The following is a 27,716-nucleotide window of genomic DNA, read 5'->3' on the forward strand; positions in this document are numbered from 1 at the left end:
AGATGTGGGGACAGCCACTGATCTGGGGTTTGCAGTCCACTCCCCACTCCTTTTGGGAGGAGCTGTATGAACGGAAGAGGGGAAGGGAATGGGCAGTGAGCAGGGTGAGCTTCAGGCGAGGTGAGGTCAGAAAAAGGCCTCCCTGTAGGTGACCTTTGATACTTGATTGTTAAGAAAATTAGGTACTATCAATGGCTTCATTCTCATCCTCAGACTGACCCTGGAGTGGCTCCAGGCTCAGGCCCTGGACCTCCCACCACATCCGCCCGTGTAGCCAAATCTCTATCAGTGTCCAAAGAGCCAAAAACATCGAATGCTCCAGGGACGTGTCTGGGCTGTGTCAGGTTCACTGGACCTGGCAGGAGCACAGCAGTTAAAAAAAAGGGGGCGGCCTTTGGAATAAAATAAGAAACAGACTATTCTTTCCCTATGATTGCCAGGCAGTATAATTTTAATTAGCCCAACTTGTTAAACGATAATTTACTGCTCAGCCTACAAAGACACTCAGTTCATGGAACACGGAGTCGCTCTGATCTTTGATTACCTGACACAAAGGGAAGCATGTCTGGAGGAATATAGGGTTTCATAACTCACTGCACAATCAAAGGACAGAAGGTCCTGCCTCGGCATTAAAAGTTGGACAGACTCTTCAACAAGAAGACCGCAGTCATAAATACTGATGGAGTTCTGTCAACAGTGCCTTGACTTTGACTTAAAATAATTAAATTTTCAATGAGAGTAATAAAAGATCTCCAGATACAGACCCCACTGGTCTGCAAGCCTCATCCTAACTGCTTCACAGCCACCTGGAGTCAGTTAGGGAGGAGATGGAACCAGTTGTGTGGCTGGGCCCCTTCTTCCCAGGCCTTCCTAGCACGAGCTGAGAAAACCAGCAGGGAAGGCAGAGGCAGCTGGCAGGGGCCGGGTGAACAGACACCCAGTGAGGCCCAGAGGGAGAGAGGAGGCCAGGGCAACCTGGGGCAGAGCGCACGTCTGCACTCCTTGGCCTCAGAGAGGGCTGCTGCCCCTGCTCCGGGCTCCTGGCTACAGGCCACAGGGCGCCCTCAGACTGAACATGAGAGCAAGAACAGCTTAGGCTGGTGCCTCGTACCCCTTCCAGAGGCAAAGCGGACAAATCAAGTCTCTGACCTTTGTGGGATACACACCCCTGAAAATAAAGAATACAGGATGGTCCACTCAGAGGATCTGATGTCACTTACTGCATTGGCTTGAAAATGTGCAATTTCTGGAAGCCATCCATCCATGAGAATTTTTACTTTCATACAATAAAGGAAAACAAAAAGAAAAACCAAGTTGAAAAGGATGTTTACTCAAAATCGTCTTGAGAGAAGCATGGGGAATAAAAAGCTGGAACACACCCTACGACCTGCTTGATTTACTGACGGGAGATCAGTTCAGTAACTTAATGAAAGAAAAATGTATGCTTTTAAAAGTTTCACCTTTATTTTTTAAATTTTTTACTAAAAAAGAAATACACATGAATTGCAAAAAAAGAAATAAAAAACTCCAGCAAGATATAAAGGGAAAGCCCAAGACTCATCCAAGGGCGCTGCTCTCCCGAGCAACAGCAGGGCACGCCTTGGCCCTCACCAACGTGAACCGAGTGGTGGAAAACAGGAGGAGGGTGGGAATGGCGTGGAAGGAACACGGAATCTCGTGGCTTGTAAACAGTGATGCTCTGGGCATTTGTTTGGTGCCTGGTGCCTGAACACTCTATCTGTTCACAAGAAGACTGGCTTAGCATGTCCACAGACCAAAATTGCATATGCTCTGGCAGCAAAACTAGACAAAAATAAGAAAAAAAGTCCTGAGGCCTGGAAGGATATTGGTCGTACGTAGGGAATATTTCAAAAACAAAAAAACGTGTTCGAGAGCCCAGCTTCTGCGGCGCCAGTTCTGAAGGAACGCCGAAGTGCTCCCTGCGGAGGCCCGTCCGCCCTTCACCAGAGCAACACCCAGGCCCAGGCTGCAGCCCAGCGCTCACCACCACTGTCCTCATTTCCATAAAGAAGATGCACTTGTCCCTTGTGCTCTGTTGTGGGCAGCACCTGACTGATACTCAGAACGCCAGACTCGCCCCCTCCCCAGCAGGGCCTCCCATCCTGAGGGTCCCATGCAGGCTTGAGGGCTTTCTGCCCTCAGCAGCCTAGGTGTTCTGTGACTTGTCTCTCCAGCTGAGAACAACAAACTGGCTGAAGGCCCTGCAAGCTGGTCAGAAGCCATCATCACTGCTGTCAAAACCCAGGTCATAGAGTACATTCTTCCCTGGCTCCTTGCTCGGAGGGGATGTGGAACTTTCGAGGTTGAGGTCGCTGAACCAGCTTATTTGGTGGTCCCCCTTGGAGCTGTCAGAAAGCTGGCTGTTGTCTTGGGAAGAGTGCCCACTGAGCTGCAGGGGGGCCCCTGGGGCTGGCCCAGCTGTCCTTTTGGGCGTGAGTGCTCCTTCCAGAACAGGGCAGACGGGCTTTGTGGGGCTCCTGGGGCCACACAGATGCAGGGGCTGAGCAAGGGGTTCCTGCTGCTCTGGGGCGGAACTTTGTGAGCCAGAAACTGGAGACTGGGGACCTGCGGAACTGAAAGCACAGGTTTTGCCTCGAGTATGCTCTTGCTTCCTGGCTAGGGGCCTGCCTCTGCGGGCTTTCCTGGGCTGCTGCTGCTCCTGCTGGCCTTTCCTCCCGAGTTCTACTGTCCTGCCTTTCTGTTCTGTCACGAACCTCTGCTCACAGGGGTCATGTGGAAACATGTCTTTGGTTTGACGTTTCTGGCGGGCGTTCTCAATGCCAGTTACAAAGTTGTTTAAGTCCCGGGAGATCAGCTGCGAGGCTCCTAGGGAAACCAGGTTCCTGACACCAGGATCTCGGTTCTCCAAGCTTCTTTTAGTAATAAGCTGATTCTTGCAGTTAGCCTGCACGGCCTTGTCCCTGACTCGCCTGTTTCTCTTGCTGCCTCCAACAGCCAACAGCACAGCTTCCTCTTGGAGAGCAGCCCTCTTTGCTCCTTCGCTCCAGATCCCAAACTCCCCTTGAGGCTGCAGGGAGCCCATCCTGAGACTCCCTGCAGCAGGGAGTGCCTGGGTTTGCCCAATGGCAGGTTCCTCACAGGCATATTTGTCCTGCCTGGTGAAATTGAGGCTCTGAGGCAGCAGTGATGAGGTCTGAGAAGTGCTGTCTGTCACATGCATGGGTCCCCGAGGCACTGAGATCAAACTCTTCAGCTCTGCTAGGATGTTGGGCACATTCAGCTGGCCTAGCTGCTCACATAGCTGCTGGAAGTCCTTACTCTGCTGGGCAACTACAACTTCAAGGTGCTTCAGGTTGGACTTCATTTCTATAAACTCTGCTTGCCTCTAGAGAAAGGCAGTGAGAAAGAAGAGAGTTACAAACAGGTTAATGCAGAATGCACAATAAAATGTGCAAACAAACCAAAAGATGAAGGACAAGCATGGCTGCCTCTGGAGCACAGCCCTGAGGGCCCATGTGGTGCCGGAGAACCGTGGCTGAAGCTGGACTCTACCCTGGCCCATTACCAAGGGGCCTGTGTTGCATTGGCCTCTGTTCTTGGCTGAAAATTTGCAACATCAAAGGTGTCTTTCTGGGCCTTAGTGACAAAGCCAAAAATGCACTTGAGGAAAGGGGTTGGGGTCAGTACTTACAGTGTCAAATCTCTTCTGCATCTCAAGGATAGCCTGCTCCATGTTGCCTTTGTCCTGCACTGCTTCCAACACCAGACTGCTCTGGGCCTGCGCAGTCTCTTGCACTAAATACAGAATAACGACAATTCACTTCGTGAAGACTATGTCCAGGCCACAGTAGCGGAGAGGGAGCAGCGAACCTGGCATGGCCACCTGAGCCTGCCCAGCCGGTGCCCAGGACTCTATCCACCCAGAAGGGCCCTGGTGAGGAGAGGAAGTCACAGCAGTAGGCTTCCTGCACTGTCCCCCTCCCTCCCTCCCTAGGGAGGGAGGATGAGGACATCCTAGCCAGGGCAAACTCAGTCTCAGAACCTGCTGGGGACCCTGAAACCTGCGCGCCGCTGACAGTACCCATCTCCTTCTTGGCCCACCTTCTCAGCCCTGTCATCAGAGTGATCTTCTTAGAAAGCAGATATGTTATCAAGTCCCTCTGAAATCTTCACTGACACTTTCAGTGGCACCCCACTGGCCATGGGATGAAGTCCCACTCTTTAAACTGGCTCATTTCTCCCCGCAACTCTGCCAACCCTGCCCTCAGCCTCCCCGCATCTCTGACCTGTGCTTCCTAAGCAATCTCTCCCCACAGGCCCTGTGCCCACTCTCCCCTCAGCCTGGAGCACTTCTGCTTCCATCCCCGTGGCTCTATCCCCCCTCCAACCACCACCCCAGTTCAACTGTTCTGCCTTCCAATTCCTATTCCTCCCTCTGCTCTCACCTGCTGGGAAAACAGTTTCCTGTCTGGCTTGGTTGCTCCTTCTCTCTGCCAGTGGCACCTTGTGTGTGCTCTTCCACCACTTCTCCCCCTCCACTTACTCATCCCCCACTTACGCGTGGGCTCTGATAGGCTGGGGGAACTGAGTGCTTGCCACTAAGGACTGATATGGACCCCCTGTTTTGCATGTGGAAATTTTACACACACATTTATTTAATAACACATTGTTGCAATTACTTACTGCCATTCTCTTGATAAACTGCCAGTCATGTGAAGGTGCTCTTACATTTATTCGGAAAAAAATTTAAAAATGGATTCTCAGAATGATGATGAAAAGAAGCCCTAAAACTAGAATCTAAAGAATGATCAGCCCGATCTGGAACCACCAGACTGAGCTCCAGATGACAATGAACAAGTAAACAGCAGGCACTTGAACAAATGAACAGTGTACTGAAAGCTTCAACAGGGACTACGATAACAGTAAGGTGGGGCACCTGGTTTAGATAAATAAGGTTATCAGAGATGAAGACATTTAGAACGAAACCAGAGGGGTAAGAAAGGAGCTGGCCCTGCAAAGATTAGGGAAGGTTATTCAAGCAGAGGAAACAGCAAGTGCCAAAGCTCTGAGGCAGAAAGAAGGGCCTGTTGTGACTGGGAACAGACACGCCAGTGTGGTCTTGCAAAAACTCATGTTTTGTGTACTTTACCACAATAAAAACGAGACATTTTTAGAGCAAATTTGCTCCTGTTGTTCAATACAAGTTAAATTCCATGGGTCAGTCAGTTAGAAGAAAGGATGTTTGCGTATATCTCAAGTACTGGATCCCTGTCCCTAAACTCAATTAGTCAAATATTTTTCCAGGCATCTATGTAGGTTTTTGTGGTAAAAAGCAAACATAATTATCCTATCCTAGACGAGTTCCTAAATAGCGGTGTTTCTTAGCAACGGTGAGCATTACTAACCACAAAGGCAGAGAATGAGGAAGGCAAGCAAAGTGTTCAATCCCAGATCCAGGGCCAGAAAACGCCTGTCTGTGGCCCCACATAGTCTTCCCTCGTCCCTGGGAGACACACTTTCTTTACAGGAGCCTTTGTATAAGCTCATTGCTTCCAACGTCTATCCTTTTTTATTTCTTCCAAAAAGTTTATTTCTGAAAACAATCCAAAACCATAACAGAATAATACAATGAAAAATGATCGACTCTCTCCCATGCAGACCATGGTTCTACTTCCTGGATTGAACATTATGAGCAGTTTCTAGAATTTTGCATTAATACATGTGCATACCCACACATACAGATCCTGTGTGTGTGTGTGTTCTCTAGGAGGGGACTCATTTCATTTCTGCTTTAGCTATAAACATCAGATATTCTTAGCCTTTTTTTGGTAAAAATGTCATTCTAAATTAATTTCCATGATTCTGGACACGTCTCTGCCTCCTTGTGAGGATGATTTATAAAAATTTGTTTCTGTCCCGGCTGGTGTGGCTCAGTGGATTGAGTGTCAGCCTGTGAACAAGGGGGTCGCTGGTTCGATTCCCAGTCTGGGGCATGTGTCTGGGTTGCAGGCCAGGTCCTACCAGGGGACACATCACAGCCAACCACATACTGATGTTTCTCTCCCTCTCTTTCTCCTTCCCTTCCACTCTCTTTAAAAATAAATAAATAAAATCTTCTAAAAAATTTGTTTCTGTAGTAGTGAGTTGATAAAGGCTCCGTTGCGATGAGCTCGACCGCAACAATTTTCCATGGACGGCCAGGGCCTCTCCTCCGACTGTGTGGCTTCATCTCCCTGCTGTGCCGAGGGCCTGAGCAAAGGCCTGGGGGCCCTGGGTATAAAGGATGTTCCTCAGTCCCCTCCTTTTTCTCAGGACACCCTTCCCAATTTTCACTGACTAGTCACTCTCCTCCTCAAGATGTGTCCTGGAGCGAACTATGTGCACATGAGCTGTTTTTATTTAAAAATGAATGGGCATTTCCACTCCGACTTGGTTTATGTAGATGGGCCTCAAGATTCTTAAGAATTATATGTGCCTTGCTTAGAATAGCCTTTCTCATTAAAAAATTATAAAACTGTGGCCTATGTTTTCTTACAGTTTTTATGATTATATTGATATATCAATTCATATGGAATTAGTTTTGATGTAATAGTTATCTATTTTCCAAAAGAGATATTTTGTAATTTTTGATAGTGCCCTCCTTTTCAATTTCCTAATCATATTTTTCAATAGAACTGATACCTACTAGGTGAAAGTAGTGCTCTCTACTAATTATCTCGGCGAAACCCAAGGTAAAGTGGGCTGGTGGATGACCTTGGGAATTCATTTCATTCCTCTGGTCCTTGGTGCCCTTAGCAAAAGAACAGGAGGAGTTAGACTGCATGGCTTTGAGTGATCCTTCTGGTTGAACAGGCAGATGGTGACTAGGGAAAGCTCTCATGACCTCATTCTGTGACGGCACCGATCACATAGTAACAGAGACAGCATTTCCACATAGTACGTTCCCCCCTTCCTGCGAGCACAACGAGTGCATCCTAAAAGCCTGCAGAATGCACACCTGGGAAGTTCAGAGCCCCAGGCTAGCTGGACTGGGCCTGGCTGTGTGACAGGGGATTTGTCTCTCTCAGTGACTAACTTCCTGCTCCAGATGACTACCTACACCAAGAAAGGGAATGACTGAGGACCGGCTACTTGTGCCTATTTTCAAGAATGACCTGGCTTTCTAATTAGTGTGATGCCACCATGTTTGTTACTGCTTGTCCCAACATGTGGCTCCCACTCCTGAATCCTACCCTCCAACAATTAAGGAGCCATCAGGGGTGAAAGAGCAGGCCCCAGTTCCTACCATAAGCCAGACGCAGTCCCAGTCCTCTCTCTGCCTTGACCTGGCCTTGGGGCCTTGGGAACTTCCATTTGCTTTTCTGGACCTTAAATATCACAGTTTTGCTGTACTCCTCGTTCTTGTACTCCACACATTTTTAAATGTAGAAAGCAAAAGGAGTGCTGTTCTTGGGCATTTAGAAATGAGTTCTCCTATCACGTTATGTTATATCAAGGAAGCCTTCCTGATTAGCTTCTGCTCCCTAACTCACTTCTTCTTGTGAGGATAACAATTCCAGGCTTCCAGAACTGGTTTCCAAACAAAAGCACAGTTGCCTTGTGTGTGGGATATCCAGGTTGGAAGCCAGCAGACAGTACAGTGCTTCTTTGCAGACATATGGGAATTAATTTCTAAGCCACACAAAGGCATTAATTTTTGTAAATCATGAGCAATCCATCTCATGGCATTTGAATAAGTTGGCTTCAGTTTGTTTAAAATAGAAGATAAACACGCAGACAAATGCAAACAAGTACAGATGCAGCTACCATCTTGCTGTTGGCTGTTGGTTCCAGAGAGATATCTGCCTAAGGAGAGCTGCGTAACAGCCCTCTTGTATTTGTTAAGGGCCAGGACCATAGTTTCAGCTGAACGTAGATCACTAGTTGGCAGAGCAGAGGACTGTACAAGCCACAGACTAACTGAAGCTGAGAAAGATGCTGTGATGCACTATAAAAAGCTCTCATAGAAACCAAAGCAGCAAGTAGAACAGTAGGTGACTGGAGTATTTCTAACTCCTAAGGGAGCAGTTTCTTTATTGCTAAGTCCTAAGGGAGCAATGTCTTTACAGAGAGCACAGCCAGCAATTCATTGGGAACCCAAGGATGCTGATTTACTGCAGGCGCTGATACGAGGAACCTGGCAGAGCTGCCACTGGCTTTCCTGCGTGGAGAGTTAATGCTTCACGAAAGGCATCTAGGGACAGAGCACTCCCATGCAGAGGCGGGTCTCACTACCCACTTTAGTGTGCGTCACCTCTCTTCAGGACTAACCTTCTGGCCCCAGCCTCTCATCTGAAATGCACTATGGAAACTCTCTACTGGCAGAAACCTGGCTGGAGTTAGAAAGTTCACATCTACTGCTTGCCAATGCCCTCTGCTGATAACCTCAAATGGAGACACTCACATGTCCTGGCCACAGTCTCTAAAGAATCCAAAATAGATTGGCTTCTTGAACTGAGATGTTCCTCAGACTTTTCCACAGATGTCTGCAACTAAGAAACCCAAAATTAAGAAAAAATTCACAGACTGTTGCCTTATTTTACTAACTTGGAGCATTGTCATTTAATGATTTTTAAAAAGTTGTTAATAGCCCTGGCTGGTGTGGTTCAGTTGACTGAGTGCTGGCTTGCAAACCAAAGGGTCTCTGGTTCGATTCCCAGTCAGGGCACATGCCTGGGTTGCAGCCAGGCCCCCTGTAGGGGGTGCATGAGAGGCAACCACACATTGATGTTTTCCTCTGTCTCTTTCTGTCTCTTCCCCTCTCTCTAAAAATAAATAAATAAAATCTTTTTTTTTAAAGATTTTATTTATTTATCTTTAGAGGGGAAGGGAAGGAGAGAGGGAGAGAAACAACAATGTGTGGTTGCCTTTTGTGCGTCCCCTGCTGGGAACTGGCCTGCAGGGAACTGGCCTGCAACCCAGGCATGTGCCCTGACTGGGAATCGAACCGCGATCGTCTGAGTCGCAGGCCCGCGCTCAATCCACTGAGCTACACCAGCCAGGGCTAATAAAATCTTTTTTAAAAGTTGTTAATATATTGCCATTCTACATGAACTAAAGTCAATATAATTATTAAACTTCTTAAAATGCAAATTGTTCTAAGTCTTTGAAATGCAACTATACTTACCTTGTGAATGCTTTCTCGGACATGGGAAATGAAATTGTAGAGATTCTCACTAAAGTAGGAGAGAAGAAAGAATAAATCCTTGTGAATACTGAACAATATGTAACAGAATTGATTCCATGCACATGGCAGGCATCCAGCTAGTATAGCATCAAAGCACCTGGAATAAGGAAAACATAGACTTTTCATGACCATTTCCAAGGCAAACCACTTCTTTTTTAAATTCACTCTATATGGTCCTGGCTGGTGTGGCTTAGTGGATTGAGTGCTGGCCTGTGAACCAAAGGGTTGCTAGTTCAGTTTCCAGTCAGGGCACGTGCCTGGGTTGCTGGCAAGGCCCCCCCCTCCCCACAGTCACACATTGATGTTTCTCTCCTTCCTTTTTCCCCTCCTTTCCCCTCTCTCTAAAGATAAATAAAATGTTTTAAAAGAGTCATTCTATGTGTATCTTAAATGAAGTAAAATTTTAGCAATGTAACTGGTTACTACAGTAGAAAAGACAGGCTTTTATAGTTATGTGCCACATAACTGCATTTTAGCCAGTGATGGACAACATATACAACTCTGGTCCCATAAGATTCTGATGGCGCTGAACAATTCTTATCACCTAGTGACTCCTAACTCCAGGACACGTATTAATCTAATTGCCTATTATTTTGACTGTAAGAATGAGGCAGTAGAGAGACAATTCTGGGAACAATATTAATTTCTTTTTTAAATATTTATTTATTTATTTATTTTTAGAGGGGAAGGGAAGGAGAGAGGAAGAGAAACATCAATGTGTGGTTGCTTCTCATGCATCCCCTGCTGGGAACTGGCCCCTGCTGGGAACTGGCCCCTGCAGGGAACTGGCCTGCACCCCAGGCATGTGCCCTGACTGGGAATCGAACTGTGATCTTCTGGTTCGCAGGCCCGCACTCACAATATTAATTTCTAATGAAAGAAACTATCACAATTGTCCCTCAAATAAATATCCTACTTTTGAAAAGATTCAGCTATGGATTATCATTTAAACATTTTACAGATTTTGTTTCTTTAATCTATGTAATACAAACGCAAATGTCAATTTTCAGAACCCAACAGGACAATTCTTTACAAGAAATCTTCTGCGTGCTCCACCCACCAGACTGACTTTGAAGGGAGAATTAAATAGAACCATTTGGAAATTGACAAACTGTACAGTTTTTAAATGAAAGAGATTGGGACATCACCTGAAAACAATAAAAATATTAAAATTTTAAAAAGTTAAATAAGGATGTTAAGAACAGAGTGGTAGAAATTAGAAAAGTAGAAAAGCAGAGAATAAGGGTATCTAGAAATCCAAAGCAGCAGAAATTAAACATGTAGAATAGTCAGAAGTGTGATAGAAATACAACTAGAGATGGAAATATGGTAGAAATAGCTAAGGAAATATGACAGAAATTAGAACAAGAAAAAGAGATGGAAAATAGTTTCTAAAAATCAGAAGATCAGTGCAGGAAATACAACACATACATGAAATTTAAGATACAGAAAGAAAAAGAGTGAAAATAGAGAGGAGGTTTTCAGAGGTACAAGAAAAATTCCCAGAACGGAGAGACAGAGGCTGATAGGTCCAAAGGAACAACCCAAGGACCAGGGGCTGTGACTTGCCACATCAAAGCACAGCCCTGTCAAATTTCAAAACCCTATGGATAATGAGAAGAATCAAGGATTAGAAAGGCATCAGACTTTTTTTAAGATTTCAATTTATTTGTTTCTAAAGAGAGGGGAAGGGAGGGAGAGAAGCATCTATGTGTGAGAGAAACGTTGATTGGTTGCCTCTACCAGGGGCCTAATCCACAAGCCAGGCCTGTGTGGTGACAGGGAATTAAACCAACGACTTTTTGGTCCAGGGATGTTGCCCAACCCACTGAGCCATACCAGTCAGGATGGCATCAGACTCTTTAAAAGCAACATATAAAGCAGTAATGCAATAGTGACGCTTTAGAAATGCTGAGGAAATGATTTCTAATCTAGATTTCTATATCCTGTCTAATTTGTGATCAAGTATAAGAGAAAAATAAGGAATTTCAGATACACAAGTTCTCAAAAAATTGTTTAGGTGCCATGTACCTGTTGTCAGGAAGTTTCTGGAATATATATTTCACCAAATCCAAGGAGTAAACCAAGGAAGAAGAGGACATAGTATCCAAGTAACAGAGAGTCCAGCTCAGGGGGACAGCTGCACCATGAACTAAGAAATTCGAACTGGAACTCAGAAGGGTGCTTCCAAGAAGAAAAGAAGTACACTGAAAGAATTTCTGATGTGCTTAAACATATAACAACAGGCTTTTCCAGTTTGGCTGCAGAATTTGGGAATAGACTTATGATTCCTACACAGAAAACTAAGCAAAATAGAAAACAAGGCAATTTTAAACATTAGGAAAATGTAATCAGAGTATATATAATTTTTCTGGGCTATCTATAGTGGTTACACAGTAATAAGGATATAAAGATTGAAAACTGATTTAACTAAAAAGTTCATATATTGAAATGATGGACGATGAGAGTTTATGGTGTTTGGGGTAGGGAGGAGGCAAAGAAATAAATTCTTATTCTAGGGTAAAAAGTCATTCTTTTAAGCTGAAAAACCAATCAAGAAATGACAATATGAGCCATCTAACATGCCATGAGATACATGGAAGTAAGTCCTAGCATAGCTAAAAGGGTTGCAAGTTGGCTGCAAAAAGAAAAAGGGAATCAGAAGCGAGGAAGGACAGACCTCCTATTATGCACCATAATCCTAATGTATTTTCTAAAAATCATGTACATGTAATAACTTGATTAAAAAATGCACGAGACTGAAAAAGAGGATCTTAAAGAAGTCTAACAGCCCTGGCTGTTGTGGCTTAGTGGATTGAGCACAAGCGTGTGAACCAAAGGTTTACAGGTTTGATTCCCAGTCAGGGCACATGCCTGGGTTGCAGGCCAGGTTCCCCAGTAGGGGACCCGAGAGAAGCAACCACACATTGCTATTTCCTCTCCCTCTCCTCCTCCCTCCCTTCCCCTCTCTAAAAAATATAAATAAATAAAATCTTTAAAAAAAAAGAAGTGTAACAATGCTACATATCACTGCTTGGGAAAGCCTCTACTCTATCACATCACCAGTTAGGAGTGATTCTTTATTCTCATAAACACACTCCCTTATTAGTGTATTTAGTGACAATATTCTCAACTATATTATACAAAATAAATAACTTTAGCATACTATTTTACATTAAAATGTTTTACATGTAACTGCCCTGGCTGGCGTAGCTCAGTGGATTGAGCGCAGGCCTGCGAACCAGACGATTGCGGTTCGATTCCCAGTCAGGGCACATGCCTGGGTTGCAGGCCGGTTCCCTGCAGGCTAACTACCAGCAGGGGGTGCACAAAAGGCAACCATACATTGATGTTTCTCTCCCTCTCTCCTTCCCCTCTAAAGATAAATAAAATCTTTAAAAAAAAATTAAAAAAATAATAAAAAAATAAAATGTTTTACATGTAACTGATAGTTCCCCTCTTAACTATTTATTACTCAGTTTCATCTTGTCTAAATTGAAATGTCAAATTCTGATTTACCCAAAACCCTTAAAAGATGCTATTTAATAGACAAAGTAAAAACATTAAAAGCTTGATAAATAAACATTTCATAAAAAGCTACCATTAATTTGGAAGCCATTTTGTTACTCTTTATCAAAATAAGATGCTTAAAAAATAGAGATTTCTCATCCACCCAGATATTACGTACAAGATCATAGAAAGTTAACTAAGACCTAATCTCTGCTCTAGAAAAAGTCAACTAGGAAATTCTGTTCATTGGTATTAAAAGAAAAACACAAACACTACTTTTAAGAATAGAAGAAAATTCTGTACTACCCTGTGCTGGTGAATTATTTTACTTCAAAAATCCACTCATTTATTCAACTACTACTTATTGAGCTCTCTCTTTTTTTTTTAAATATTTTATTTATTTATCTTTAGAGGGGAAGGGAAGGAGAGAGGAAGGAAACATCAATGTATGGTTGCTTCTGATGCATCCCCTGCAGGGGACTGGACCCTGCCGGAAACTGGCCTGCAACCCAAGCATGTGCCCTGACTGGGAATCGAACCGCGATCGTGTGGTTCGCAGGCCCGCACTCAATCCACTGAGCTACACCAGCCAGGGCTGAGCTCTCTTTTGTGACAAGTCCTTAGGAATAACCTTGGTGATATGGAGGGGAAAAATTTCAAGTTCTTACCCTCAGGGAACTTATGAGTATATTCTTGTTGGTATTTTTGAATGCTGTTTCAAAATCTACTCAAATTAAATGATCCTCTTTATTTAAAAATTATATCAAAACCAAAGCTTATTGAATCTGATCTCCTGCTATTGACATGCCCAATAATAACGTGTTTGTGTAAATTACAGTGCATGCACAGCTGACAGCAACACTGCACATAGACACAACTGTCAATTGCTTGTAGTCAGCTTCCGTTCTGTTTGAGTGATAAGTACTCAAGCTGTATGTTTTTTTTCTCAAGTTCTTTATTTTTTTTTGAGATGTTAAGATGGTTTTATTTTTTTAATTTTTTAAAATTTAATTCTTATTCAAGTACAGTTTTCTGTTTTATATTCCCTGCCCTGCCCCCCCCAGTGCTCCCCACCTCCCTCCCATTTCCTCTCCCCACCTTAATTATTGTCCATGTGTCCTTTATACTTATTCATGTGAGTCCCTTCCCTTTTCCCCTATGATTCTCTCCCCTCTCCTCTCTGGACCCTGTCAGCCTGCTCCATATGTGAGTGTCATTGGATATATTTTGTCAAGCTGTATGTTTTTAAAAAAATCACTTTATTGAGGTATGATTAACACTTTGTTGAGGTATGAAAAGCTGTGCATATTTAATGTATACAAGTTTGGAGATAGGTATACAGCCATGAAACCATCACCACAATCTGTGCCATAAGCATCCATCACCTCCACATGTTCCCTGCCACTCACACTATGCTGTACAGTAGATCTTTAGGACTTATTCATCTTGTAGAAACTGAAACCTTGTACCCTTTGACTAATACACATTTTTATTTACCTATGGTAAATGCCTAGGAGTAGAATTGCACAGACATCTAGTAAACTGTTTAACTTTATAAGAGATTGTCCAATTTTTCCAGAGTGGCTATATCCTTTTGTATTTCCACTAGCAAGAATTCTAGTTGCTCTGTATTCTTACTCAGCACTTGGGATTATAGTTTTTGTTTGTTTTGTTTAATTTTAGCCATTCTAATAGATGTGCAGCAATATCTCATTGTGATTTTAACTTGTAGTTCCAAAATGGCTAATTATGTTGAGCAACTTTTCATGTACTTACTTGCAATCCATATGATTTCTTTAATAAAGTGTCTGTTCAAACCCTTTCCCACTTTTTAATTGAGTTGATGTTTCTTATTGTTGAGTTTTAAGAGTTCTCTATATATATTTAGATACAAGTCCTTTCTTGACAATGTTGTTTACAAGAATTTTTTCCCAGCCTGTAGCTTATCTTTTCCTTCTCAATGTCTGTCAGAGCAAACATTTTAAATTTTGTTTAAAAATAAACAAAAATCCCAGGAAAGTCAAGTTTGAACTTTCATACTTTGGGTCCAGGTTTGTTTCTCCGATCCACCTGCTACCACCATGCTCTCTGTTCACGGCTTTTTGTTACTTTCAGTACGAGAAACAGAGAGTACACTTACTCCATCTTACCCCATACCAGATTGCCTTCCAATATAATTTTTTAAAATTATTTTTCCATTTAAATGAACTTACTTCTATTGCACACAAACAATAACTCTGGCACAGTTGTTTAATTTATTTATCATGTGTGTGTTCCCCTAACCAGACAGAGAACTTTAAAGAGCAGTCACCATTATTCTTTCCCTTGGGATCCCCAGGCTCTAGTACTGGGCCTAGCACAGTGCTTATAAAGTGAATGAATGATCAAACTTCACTATGGTGACTAACAATCATTGAAAGAACATGGTGATTTTTCTAATCTATTTGTCGTCCTTAGCTTATGTATTAGTTATGAGTCTAATCCGTTTTCTCAAATATTATAGATAAAAAACAATAATCTGAGTAATGGCCATCCATTGTCTGGTGTGCCCAGCATACTCCTCTAATGGGAAACTACTTCTTTCTGCATCCAAAAAGTGGTTCTGGTAAGGACTTCCAGTCATGCCCCTTTGCTCACCCCCATGACCTAAGCAAGCCAATCAGAAGCCTTCACTGGGATTTTTTCAAACTGGAACTAAGAGAAGAGACTTTCTTTCTCTGTGTTAGGAGGAAGCTTGTCTGTAGTAGGAGAGTAAAGTACATATGGAGAGAGAAGCACAGAAAAGAGATGGATTCTGATTCCATTTCATTCTCTGTTTTTCCCAGACTAGTTAAGAGAGATAGTATATCCTCCTTTTTGTTGAAGCTAGTTTGAGGTGGCTTTCTATTTGCTACCGGAGTCAAACAAATGCAACCTGAATGATTAACGCTTCTTTTGAGATGTCTTCACCTCTTTCTATAACATGTAATCTCAAAACACAGTATGTGAATCCATTACTTATTGGTTTGTAGCATCTCATGTTTGAACTCTGTACCATGGTTTATCGCTTTCCCAATTTCAAATTTACAATGGTATGCTTTTTCTCTCTTATTCTGAAATTTCTCACTCCTCCTCAGCACATTTCTCCCTTCCAAGTACTAACCAAGCCTGGCCCTGTTTAGCTTCCAAGATCAGATGAGATAGGGTGAATTCAGGGCAGTATGGCTGTAGACAATCTCAGCACATTTCTGACAAAGCATTTATTGACAGGAAGCAAGGAAACTAACATTCTGGGTTTTATTTTTGCCAGAATTTATTGAAATTATAACTTTTCTGCCTATCATGTAAATCAATATCTCAAGCTTGAATTCTTTTATTTTTCTTCCTGCAAAAAGCTTTACTGTTTCCATTTGGTCCAATGCATGGGAGAGGGCTCCAGGGTTTAAAAGGATGCCTAGTGATTTCAGGCAAAAGCCAAAAAGCAGGGAAATGCAGTGGGGCCCCTCAGAAGTCTCTGGGCTCCAAAGCTCCTACTTGTGCTTGAGGGTGGGACTTTCAAGAGATACTCACTCGGCCTAGCCTGGGGCCAGGCAGCCTGCTGAAGTTAGTCAGATGGTCTGCTCATCTTCTTGATGAGTCTTACCTCCTCATCCAGGAAGTGGTTCTCCAGGAAATCATAGAGCCGAATGTCTGTGTGGACAGAACCCAGGACATGCAGATCCAAAAAGGTCTAGTTCAGGTTCTCCCTGACCATGGCAGCTTCCATGGCATCCTGAGTTGTACCCCACTCATCGTGGGACAACTCCTGCACATCCTGGAAGAGAACAGGGCCACTGCACTGGTTTTGTATCTTCAAGAGACACTGGGCTCCCTTGAGCTTCTCCCTGGGCCAACTCGGGGAACAGGCCTATGCCCTCCAAAGCCATCGTTGCAGGGGAAATAGAAGCCCAGAGAGAGGTAGGTATAGGAGGCCATCAGATGCACGTTGACCAGGTGGTTGACTGCAGCCTCCACCTTGGTGTAATAATTCTGATGAATTTGGGAGATCATGTTTTTTTTTTCAGGAACAAGGAGTTAAGGAGAAAAAAAAAGTTGCCTGATCTTGGAGGCTGAAGATGGCTGAGGTGGTTCCAAAGGTGGTGACTCAAAAAGAGGTTGGAGGGTGGTTGGAGACTGGAAGAAGGGGTATCCCTGGGTCTGTTCCACACAAACACTGTTGAAGCAAGAGACAGATCCAGGGGACTACTGAGGGCTCTGTCTTGAATTCTTTTTATTTTTTCAAACATATTTTATTGATTATGCTATTACAGTTGTCCTATTTCCCTCCCTTCATTCCCCTCCGCCCTGCACACCCCTTCCCCACAATCCCCCCTTTAGTTTATGTCCATGTGTCACAAGTTCTTTAGATTCTATATTTCCCATACTATTCTTGCCCTCCCCCCTGTCTATTTTCTACCTACCGTCTATGCTACTTATTCTCTGTACCTTCTCCTCCCACTCCCCTGTTGCTAACCCTCCATGAGATCTCCATTTCTATGGTTCCGCTCCTGATCTAGCTGTTCACTTAGTTTGCTTTTGTTTTAGGGGTGGTTGTTAATAACTGTGAGTTTGCTGTCCTTTCACTGTTCATATTTTTTATCTTCTTTTTTTTAGATAAGTCCCTTTAAGACTTCACATAATAAGTGCTTGGTGATGAACTCCTTAAACTTGACCTTATCTGAGAAGTACTTTATCTGCCCTTCCATTCTAAATGAAAGCTTTCCTGGATAGAGCAATCTTGGATGTAGGTCTTTGGATTTCATGACTTGGAATACTTCTTTCCAGCCCCTTCTTGCCTGTAAGGTCTCTTTTGAGAAATCCGCTGACAGTCTGATGGGTACTCCTTTGTAGGTTACTGTCTCCTTATCTCTTGCTGCTTCTAGGATTCTCTCCTTCATTTTGATCTTGGCTAACGTAATCATGATGTGCCTTGGTGTGTTCCTTCTTGGGTCAAGCTTCTTGGGGACTCTCTGAGTTTCCTGGATTTCCTGGAAGTCTATTGCCTCTGCCAGATTGGGGAAGTTCTCCTTTATTATTTGTTCAAATAAGTTTTCCACTTGCTCTTCTTCTTCCCCTTCTGGTACCCCTATAATCCGGATGTTGGAATGTTTAAAGATGTCCTGGAGGTTCCTAAGCCACTCCTCATTTTTTTGAATTCTTGTTTCTTTATTCTTTTCTGTTTGGTCATTTTTTTCTTCCTTCTGGTCCACTCCCTTGATTTGAGTCCCAGTTTCCTTTCCATCACTATTGGTTTCCTGTGCATTTCCCTTCATTTCAATTAGTTTAGAAGTATTGGCTTAGAATTTTTGGCTCTGGGGCTTTGAGCTGTTCTTGAGCCATAATGTTTTGGTCTGTTTGTGCCTGTTACGTATGAGGGGTGGAACCTTAGATGTTCACCAGGGTGGGGCAACCCAGTTGTTGGGTTGTGATGCTGTATGTGAGGGTGGGGTCAGAGAGGGGCAATGGTGTTTGTTCCATGTTCACTAGGATTTCGGTCCCCTCTGCTGCTTTCCGCAGCAGAGGAGCGGACTCAGGAGCAGAACCATAGAAATGGAGATCACACGGAGGGTTAGCAAACCTGGGCCCCCTGGTGCCAGCTCTTGGGTGTGTGGGCCTGTGCACCCTCCAGGACCCTGTGGGTCTCTCCAACAAACTCTCTGTGAGCCTGGGAGCCTCTCCCGGCACCTCGACCCCAAAAGTCTTTCCAATTGGTGCTTTTAGGTTTTAATTCCTATGGCTGGGGCCCTAACCTGAGCAGTCTACCTCACTGGTCGTTCCTTGGCCTGGTTTATCTGCACATGAATGTGTGACCACAGTCAGCCAACCGCCTTGGGCCCTCGCTGGGTCCGCCCGTTGCCACCCCACACCTGGGATCTGCCAACTGCCGCCTGCATTCCTGGGTCTGTCCCGCCGCTTTTTCCTGCTGCGATCCAGCTTGGTTAGCCATTGACTCCACCCCTCTTACTGGACTGGCTGAATGGTCATTGTTGTCAGACTTCTGTACAGTTCAATTTTTTGTTTTGGTTGTGTTTTTGTTACTAAAACGTTGTTGTCTTTAAACTTGGTTGTGTGAGGATGCAGTGTTTCCACCTATGCCTCCATCTTGCCTGGAAGTCCAAACTTGAATTCTTTTTTTTTTTAAGATTTTATTTATTTATCTTTAGAGGGGAAGGGAAGGAGAGAAACATCAATGCGTGGTTGCCTCTCGTGAGTCCCCTGCCGGGAACTGGTCTGCAACCCAGGCATGTGCCCTGACCAGGAATCAGATCCTGTGGTTCATAGGCCCGCGCTCAATCCACTGAGCTACACCAGCCAGGGCTTGAATTCTTTTTAAAGGAGAGAAATTCTTCAGAGTTCTCATCATTTGTTTTCTCTATATAAATACATTTATTTTTTTGCTATTTTTAAAGTAATTGCTAACAGAAATTCATTTCACTACAAAAACGAGAAGGAAACGAAACAGAAAGGAAGAAAAGAGAAGGCAGGTAGAAAGACAAGAAGGAAAGAAATGTCAAGTAGGACTCAGTGTTTTAAGAAAACTTTTTTCAGCTGAGAAATACTGATCAAACAAAATAGAATCCAAAGGCCCAAAGAACAAAAAAATTGAGACTGATCTATCTGAAGCACTAAGAGGGTGAGCAGCCTGCCCACCTGCAGTACCCTACCATAGCCTTGAGGGGCCTCTGAGAAACCCTAGGGTGCAAGAGCCTGGATTCCCAGGGGGAAATAAGTCTGTCAAAGACTGGAAAATGCATTTTTATCAACAGAACCAAGTTCTTTAAATAGAGCATTTTGCTTTTCTAACTAAAGGAAAATAGTCATATAGTAGCAGAAATCTAATCTAGGAATTCTGGGCTCTTTCGACATCAAAGCACTAATGGTGATGCTAAGCAATACATCTTCACTGTCACAAAATACTGCAGCTCTAATTTATCTCACATATTTGTTTTAAAATTCAATATATCACTAACAAAAATGTGTACAAAATTTAAGGAATATTAGAAAAAAAACCCAGCAACATTTCAAAGTGAGAAATCAACCTGGACTCTGATTTAGTTCATGTTCTATGTTCTTGATCTAATGTCCTAATTCCGATGATCTGAAAAGAAAACAAATTAAAGGGAAGAATTTTGGGTAGACTAAACATAATACTATTTGAATATTGCATTTCTGTAAGAAGTCTTTTAGCTCCCTTTTTAGAGGCACCAAAACTGTGGCAGCCATATTCAAATCTGCCATGAGTTATATTGACAAGAAAGCAAATAAAGATTAATTACTAGACGAACCATAAAGGCAAGATTGCTATCATGCTGAAATCAAATTATTTCACTACTGGCATTCCGTTTTATGTTTCCTTCATGAAGAGCACCTGTCTTGTCTACTTGAAATGTTTGCCTACCTGTCACATTTGTCTTTTGCTCTTTTTTTTTTCTCCTCAAACTGTTCCAAAAGGCCTTTTGATTTTCCAACAGACAAAGGAAGAGGAAATAAGCCTCCATCCTTTGTATCTTCTCCAAACAGCTGGGGTTTTGTTTGGTATTTTGTGAAAATACTAGGTTCACTCTGTTAAATTAAAAGAAATCATTATAGCATTTTACATATAAAAATGCCTATAACATTCACTATTTTCTATACAATGTAGAGTCACATTTAAATGCAAACCATAATACTAAATACAGCATAGCATGTAGTATGTCCTTTCTATTTAATATATGCAAGGAAATTATATTAAAATAAAGCAACTGTTTTTATTAATATAATTTCTGCTTTACCAGCCTAGAGATATATAAAATGTCAGCTAAAATGGCTTAAAATCAATTTCATAAATTTAAAGGCAACAGCAGAAATCAACTATTTTATTTATGAGCACTGTCTGGAAAAATTCCAGCCACTGTTAATATAACGAGAATGGTTAGTGTGGCATCCATGTAACCTGGCAGCCAAGGAGAGTGGACTGGAATGCACATCCATGAACAAGGATGACTTTACTGTACCAGTCAGTGGGGGCAGTAGACTCCTGTTGAGTGCACGTGTGTACCATGTGGCCATCACATTCAAAATGATTGAGTAGAGCAACAAATCTGCATCAAATTTTGTGTTAAGCTTGAACATTCCTCTGCAGAAACAATTTGGATGATTCAGAAAGTTGTGGCTATGGGCAACTGGTGATTGGCAGCTTCATCACAAAAACGCACCAGCTCATGCACCATGTCTTGTACAGAGTTTTTTTTGGGAAACATCAAATCACCCAGGTGACTTAGCCCCACTACAGCCCAGATTTGGTGCCCTGTGACTTTTGGCTTCTCCCAAAACAAAAATCATGTTTGAAAGGAAAAGATTTCAGACAGCTGGTGGTGGTTGGAAGAAATGTGTGCAAAATTTACTCTGAAATATTCAGGGAGTACATTTACTCCTTCATATCACTGGGTACCAATTTTTGTACTGAAATACTTATCTCAGAGCTTACCCTACTAATTTAAAGCACTGACCTAATCTTATTCATTAGGTTTCTATTTGATGCAGTTAAGCCTGGATATAAAGTCAAATTTAGTTCTACACCAAAATAAATAAATATATAAAAATATTTCTGACTCACAAAAGAAGACGTGCTAGTCTCAAAGAAAATTAAGGACTCAGGATTTGGTTCCTTATTCTGGCCCTTATTCATTAACTTGGGCCTCAGAATCCTCATCTCCCTCTTCAAAGAGATAATGTAGCATAGAGTAGACTAAAATCCACAAAGCACCTGAAGTTTCTTGGGAAAAAAAAACTGTCCATCTAAAATAAAATTTGTTACTTTATTCCAATTTTTCTAAAGTTCTTTTTTCTTATGAAATTTTTATGAATAATAGTAGGACTAGTCTTAGAAGGTATCATTCAATATTTGTATCTCCGTAGAAGTGGTTGAGGTATTGGCAGTATCCTACATTGCTGTGGTGATATAGAAGAAAATGTAAATATGAATGTTTTCTCCATTTCAAGTTACCAAGTCAAACAAATCACCAATAAACTGAGATCCATTTAGGAGGATAATCCTTAGAAATGTACACTTCTAAAAAATATAATTCAACAGAATGTCTTTTTTATAGCTTATCTCCATGACAGTGAAATGTGTACAGAAGAAATGCTGGCAATCAGACTCACGTCCAGAGAATTCTTCTGTAACTGTTTCGGATCTCTCAAATGGACACCAAAGTCCAACGGTGCTGACAGGGTCTCTGAACTTTCTGGACAGAACTGGGACCCAAAGAGAAATTGAGAATCACTGAGACTAGAGTAATCAGCCTGATTATTGGTCCAATTCGATGACTTGGTGGTCCTGAAATTAAGCAACAACAAAAAATTATAGCAAATGGAAAACATCCTGAACAAATAAAATTATAATTTAAAACTATTCGTTTCAGAATATTCTGGGCAGAGTGCTAGCTTGCTCTGTCCTTGTAGTCCCCTGAACACTGCCAGAACTACCTACAAAGAACAAGAAAATTCTGAATGCCAGACATTTTGATTACAACAACCTGGGAACAATCAGATGGGAATTCAAACAATAGTACCACTATTTCTTGTATAATAACACTGTAGGCTTTAACACCATTTTGGAGATCAAAGTTCATAAAATCTTTTAAAAAGTTGAATTTTTCATCACTAAGGGGTTATAAAAAATAAAATATGGTATATGCACATAATTGATGCAGTAGTCAGAAGCAATAAGCTAGATTTACATATAACCACATGAATAAGTTTCAAAAATGTAATTTTGAGTGCAGAAAAAAAGAACTGAATGAACATCAATACATATGATTTATGTAAACTCTTAGACCTACATCATATATACCATGAGGGTGGGGGCCTCATGATGGGATTAGTGTCCTTATAAGAAGAGACACCAGAGAGCTCACCCCCCCAACCCCCCACCCACCATGGACACAGCAAGAACGTGGTTGTCTGCAAGCCAGGAAGGGACCTCTCACCAGAGACCAATTATACTGGCATAAAGGTCTAGGATTTTCAATGTCTGGAACTGTGAGAAAATAAGTTTCTGTTGTTTAAGCCATCCAGATTATGGTACTTTGTTTTGGTAGCTCAAGCTACCAAAACATAGGCCTCCTTCAGACTGAAGAATATGATCAACTCAGGTCTGGGCACAGGAGAAGCCATTAACAGTTGTTTTTGAAGCCAGGTAGTGTTCCTTTTCCCACTTTTAGTGTCTTGTCTTTGCTTGCTTTAAATACTTGCATCTGTAAACTTCCAGCTTGCTTTTCATGGATATCTATGCCAGTCTCTGAACCTTACATACAAAGGAGGCAGTGATAGTGATAATAATACAATCGTATTGCACACAGTGTACTAAGCCTACTACAGAAAGAGCATATATAAGTAGGACAAATAAAATGTTCTTGAAGTTTTTACTTGAAAGACACCTCAATTTGTGTTACTTAATGCTGTTATGTAACCCCAAAAACATGTTTTTAGTTAAAATACATACACACAAACCATTCATTTTCCAAACATTAAATTTAAAGTGATAAAATAGCAAATAAATATATATTCTAAGTTAAAGGAACCATTACAAGGCATAAAGAAACACTAATAGTTCACCACAGCAAAGAGTAATTATTTTGACTTGGAGAATCGTTTTCTAAGATTAACTAAGGTGATTAGCTGCACACATCTAATAAAGGTTGCATAATCATTACATTAAAAACACAGCCCTTTGAGCTTACAGAAATCATGTAGGATTTACATTTTAAAGTCATTATCTGGATTAAACAAAGATTTTCCATAGTCTGTGCCAACTTTAAGCACGTTTTTTCTTTTTGAGAAACTGAAAAAATGCTTTAGATTTTTGCTGAATTAATAACTGTATTTATGAAGATGTTAGGAAGAAAATAAACTATCCAATGACAAAAGTGTACCAAAAGCAATTAGGAATCTCTCTGGGATTATACTACTTCTGGGACACAGCCACCAAGTTAGCAATGGCAGGCCTTCTGCATGGCTGGTGGACACCAATGCAGTACCTCAGTGGAGTAGTCATAGAGGGGCAAAATCTCAATGAACTTTTTCAATAGTTAGAGGGGCTCTTAACTCCACAGCACCTACAAATGATACTACACAAATAAATGTATATCTGAACATTGTTTTGATTTTTTGAAAAAGACAAGTATGGGAGGGTGCAGCAGCAACACTCTAGGGGAAGAAACCACATGGGGTAACTCCATCACTATAAACCAATAAGAAGGGGAGCTTGTTTCTATGAAATCAATATAACTAATAAATCTTCTTAAGTACCAGAGTATGTAACTAGAAAACTTACCCAGAGCCTGAGGGAATACTGAGCATATCTTTGATGTTCCAGACATTAAAATTCATTTCTTATGATTATCTCTATTTAAAGAAAGAGGAACATTAATTTAAAAGGTTAATATAATTCCCTCCCCCAAGATTGCTTTACTATTGGTGACTATTTTATATGTGAGGACATTTTAGTAGTTATATTTTCATCCAATCAGTGAAAATTCCGATTACCTAATGCCAGCAACAGCTATTTTCTGTTGTTGAATTGCATAAAAATTTCTCTCCTCCTTAATACCACCAGGGAGAGCTCAGTCACCTGAGAAATGGTATATCTGCCTCCCATCCTCTATTCTCCTGTCCTTTTCTCTTGCCACTCTAGCAATAATCTTTTAGGAAAACACCAATAAACCCCTTTGAAACCTATTCTTTAAAAGCTTTAAAGGCAAGAAAAAAAGGGGTGGGAGGCTATAGACTAAAAGATGTATGATGATGATGAAGAATTGTACCCCTGAAACCTAGATAACCCTTGGTTATCTAGGGTTAATAAAGGGTTAACCTCTATTAACTCTTGTCACCCCGATAAATTAAAAATAAATAGAAAAAAAGAGATTTATGAGGCACATCAACCAAATGTAATGAATGTGTCTGAACCCTGAATTTTAAGAAAACAATCAGGGAAATTAAACACTGACTCACTACATAATGGCATTTTAAAAAATGCTAAGTGTGTTAATGATATTGTAGTTATAATAAAAATAGTCTTATCTTTTATACATACATAAGTTTTAAGTGGATAAAATAATCCATGCTTTGCTTTAAAACAACATAAGATGAGCTGCGATTGCTGAGCAGGAGTACAGATTGGCCCTAGGTTGATAATTGTTGAAGCTAGGTGACAGGGACATCGGAATTCATTTATCCATGATCTCTTTTACATGTTTGAAATTTCCCACAATAAAAATTTAATAAATAAGTACTTTGTGTTATCTGACAACTCCCAAAGTTCTTACCTACAGCCCGACCCCTCTCCTGAACTGCACACTCCTATCTATATTCTACTGCTGACCTGACACTGCTACTTCTTGGAAGACTAACATGCACCTCAAACTTAACATGATGAAGTCCGAGAAAATCATCTTCCCCCCCAAACATTCTCCACCTATAGCCTTCCTGTCCCAGTTAATGGCAATTTCATCTTTACAGTTGCTCAGGCCAAAAGCAGGAGTCCTCCTGGACTTCCTTTTCTCAAATGCAATCTGTCAGTAAATATTATGTCAACTCCTTTAAAACATGTCCAGAATCTGGCCACTACTCATTCCTTCCATTGCAGGGTTGCCAGATAAAATACAGTATGCCCAATTAAACTGAATTTCCCACATATTTCATGGGACACATGTACAAAAATGTTTACCTGAAATTCATATTTAACTGGGTGTCCTATATTTTTATTTGCAAAATCTGACAACCCTTCTTCTCCCCTCAGATACTGTATCAGCATAGTAAGCCACCCCCCTCCTTCGGTGTTCTCTCAACGATTTATTCAGAATCATCATACCTCAACAATTTCTCTCTCTCTCACATTTTCTGCACAGTACATTATTTTCTGCACAGTGTAGTCTAATACACTACATATTTATATATATAATTTATCTTATCTGTCTCAGCATGCACACCCAGGCCTCCTAGAATGTAATGTTGAACTCTTCGAAAATAGGAATTTTTGTATGTTGTGTTCACTGCTATATCCCCAGAATCTAGAAATTGTGTCTGGCACATAGTATGTGCTCAGAAAATATTTACTGTTAAATGAGAAAAAAATACTTGGGAATTCAATGTAGACAATGAAGAAAAACTTTCCAGGTAGCCACGAATTCAAAAATACATGATTTGTTTTCAATTATTACCTTTCAGGTACCTAAAGACTTAGTACGCATTTTAACAAAGGTGAACTGAATTGAATATATGATTAGTGGCTCGTGTTTACTTATTTCTTTGATAGCCCGAGATTTTTTTTCCTTCTTCTTCCACCCACTAGCAGAAATCCTTCTGGAGGCTAGATTTAAGATACAGGCAGTTTTATACACATCACCGCAAGACCATTATTTAAGGCCATTATTACTCTATCTAGATGGCAAGCCCTGTTGTCTTCCACCTCTGTTCACGCTGACGGGAAAACAGTGGTTCACCTGCAGCGCGTGGCTTGGGGTTTGGAATACTGCCCCCCCGCCCCCACGGTTCCACCCTTGACCGGGTCCAAGGACCCCACAGAGCTTCATGTGCTCGGCCCCGTGTGCATCTGTCCTCTGCGCTTTCCCTGTCTTCATGCGACGCGTGCAGGTTTTAAGTGCTCAGACGGCAGAAGGCCCACCTGGAAAGGCCCCTCCGCAGCACGAGCAATGACGAGGCAGTGGACTTAGCTGGAGCACCAGTCCCACTGCGGTCAGGGAACCTGCGCGCACACATTACCAGTTTCCGGGGGCAGGGCTCCCTCTCCCTCGCCCGCACCCCCTGAAGTCAAGGGGTGAGTGCCCTCCAAGTGCCGCTCCGCTCCCTCACCGGGTCGCAAGTCTCCCCCTCAGATCTGGGGGCGCCCCGGGCCTCGCTCGCCCTCACGCGGCCTCCTCTCTCGTCTCTGGGCTCTCCAGGCGGGAAGCCCCCTGGGCCCCCAGACCAAGTCGTCCTGCCGGCCTCTGCAGAGGCCTCCAAGAGATTTTCCGGAAAGGAAACCAACGACAAAACCCAGCCGGTTTCCCCGGCTTCCTGTGCACCCGGACTCGCTGGCTGGCTCTCTTCCTTTCCTCTCGCACGGATTCCGGACTCGAGTGGGAGGCGTGGCCCCTGGAAACTGACAGAAGCCGCCCTGGAGGGTGAGCTCGCCAGTCTCGGCTCCTCGGGGAACCAGCGCCGTCGACCGTCACATGGAAAGAAAGGGCGCTAGGCGCTGCAAGGCGTGGCCCTGGGAAACAATTCAAGGTCCCCTGGAATCCCGAATCTATTTGCAAAGACCCCTGGGCGCCCCCCACCCGTCCCAGCGCGCCTGCCCAAACTCTCCTGCCACCACCTCTGAGGGCCGCACACGGGTCTGGACCTGAGGTAGCCCTGATTCGGCTTCAAAAGTTAGTTGGCTCAGAAAGCCTACTGAGCATGCGCGGCCCCGCCCCCAGGGCCTGCTCTAACCAATGGATATTACGCCCCGCCCCTGGGCCCGCCCCCGCCGCGACACGTGACTAACCGGTTTAACGGTTCTAACGGATTTGCCCCAGAGTGTTGGCCGGGTGTGCTGGCCAGCGTGGCGCACGCGCTCACTCACGCCCAGTGCACATACACCTCGTGAGATGTCCCCTCACACGCTGCTGCCCACGCACACCCCTTTGGGGACATCAGACACACGCCTTGCTGAATGTGGGGTGTACAGGGCGCCGGGGTCAGGGCGTGGCTGGGGCCTGGGCGGTGGCCTTCAACGCCCCGAAACGGGATGGAACGGCAGCGACGGTTCCGCGAGTAGGGACATCGTGCTGAGGCCCCGGACATCCTGCGCTGGAGGCCTAGATGAGGGAAAAGCCGCAGAGGGGCCAGAGGCGGTGTGGTCGGGGCGCGCACACAGCCCGCGAGTGCGGTGCCACGAAAGCCGCCTGCGCGGGCGAGGAGGAGGAGGGTACGACCCCTTGGGCGCTGCTGGAGG

The 27,716-nt window shown here is 43.0% G+C and overlaps 1 protein-coding gene across 1 annotated transcript; it reads right to left on the minus strand.

Moving 5' to 3' along the window:
- Positions 1-1,729: 1,729 nt before the first annotated feature.
- On the minus strand, positions 1,730-27,016 carry IHO1 (interactor of HORMAD1 1). The gene is made up of 8 exons (XM_037049732.1): positions 26,591-27,016; positions 24,054-24,124; positions 21,881-22,055; positions 20,136-20,299; positions 9,149-9,197; positions 8,426-8,513; positions 3,674-3,777; positions 1,730-3,367 (listed from the first exon to the last, which is right to left on the minus strand). The coding sequence occupies exons 2-8, from the start codon at positions 24,107-24,109 to the stop codon at positions 2,234-2,236; spliced, it is 1,770 nt and encodes a 589-aa protein (XP_036905627.1). The 5' UTR covers positions 24,110-24,124; positions 26,591-27,016; the 3' UTR covers positions 1,730-2,233.
- Between the last annotated feature and the right edge of the window lie 700 nt (positions 27,017-27,716).

The sequence above is a fragment of the Sturnira hondurensis genome, unplaced genomic scaffold (assembly GCF_014824575.4).
Source record: "Sturnira hondurensis isolate 20B ecotype Veracruz unplaced genomic scaffold, ASM1482457v3 Scaffold0006496, whole genome shotgun sequence".
Taxonomy (NCBI): domain Eukaryota; kingdom Metazoa; phylum Chordata; class Mammalia; order Chiroptera; family Phyllostomidae; genus Sturnira; species Sturnira hondurensis.

Coding starts and splice junctions, on each gene's coding strand:
- IHO1 (XM_037049732.1), bottom strand. CDS start 24,109: ATGAATTTTAATGTCTGGAACATCAAAGATATGCTCAGTATTCCCTCA. Junction 8,514..9,148: donor TCCGAGAAAGCATTCACAAG/GTAAGTATAGTT, acceptor TGGGTTTCTTAG/TTGCAGACATCTGTGGAAAA. Junction 3,778..8,425: donor AGAGACTGTGGCCAGGACAT/GTGAGTGTCTCC, acceptor TTCTGTATTTAG/TGCAAGAGACTGCGCAGGCC.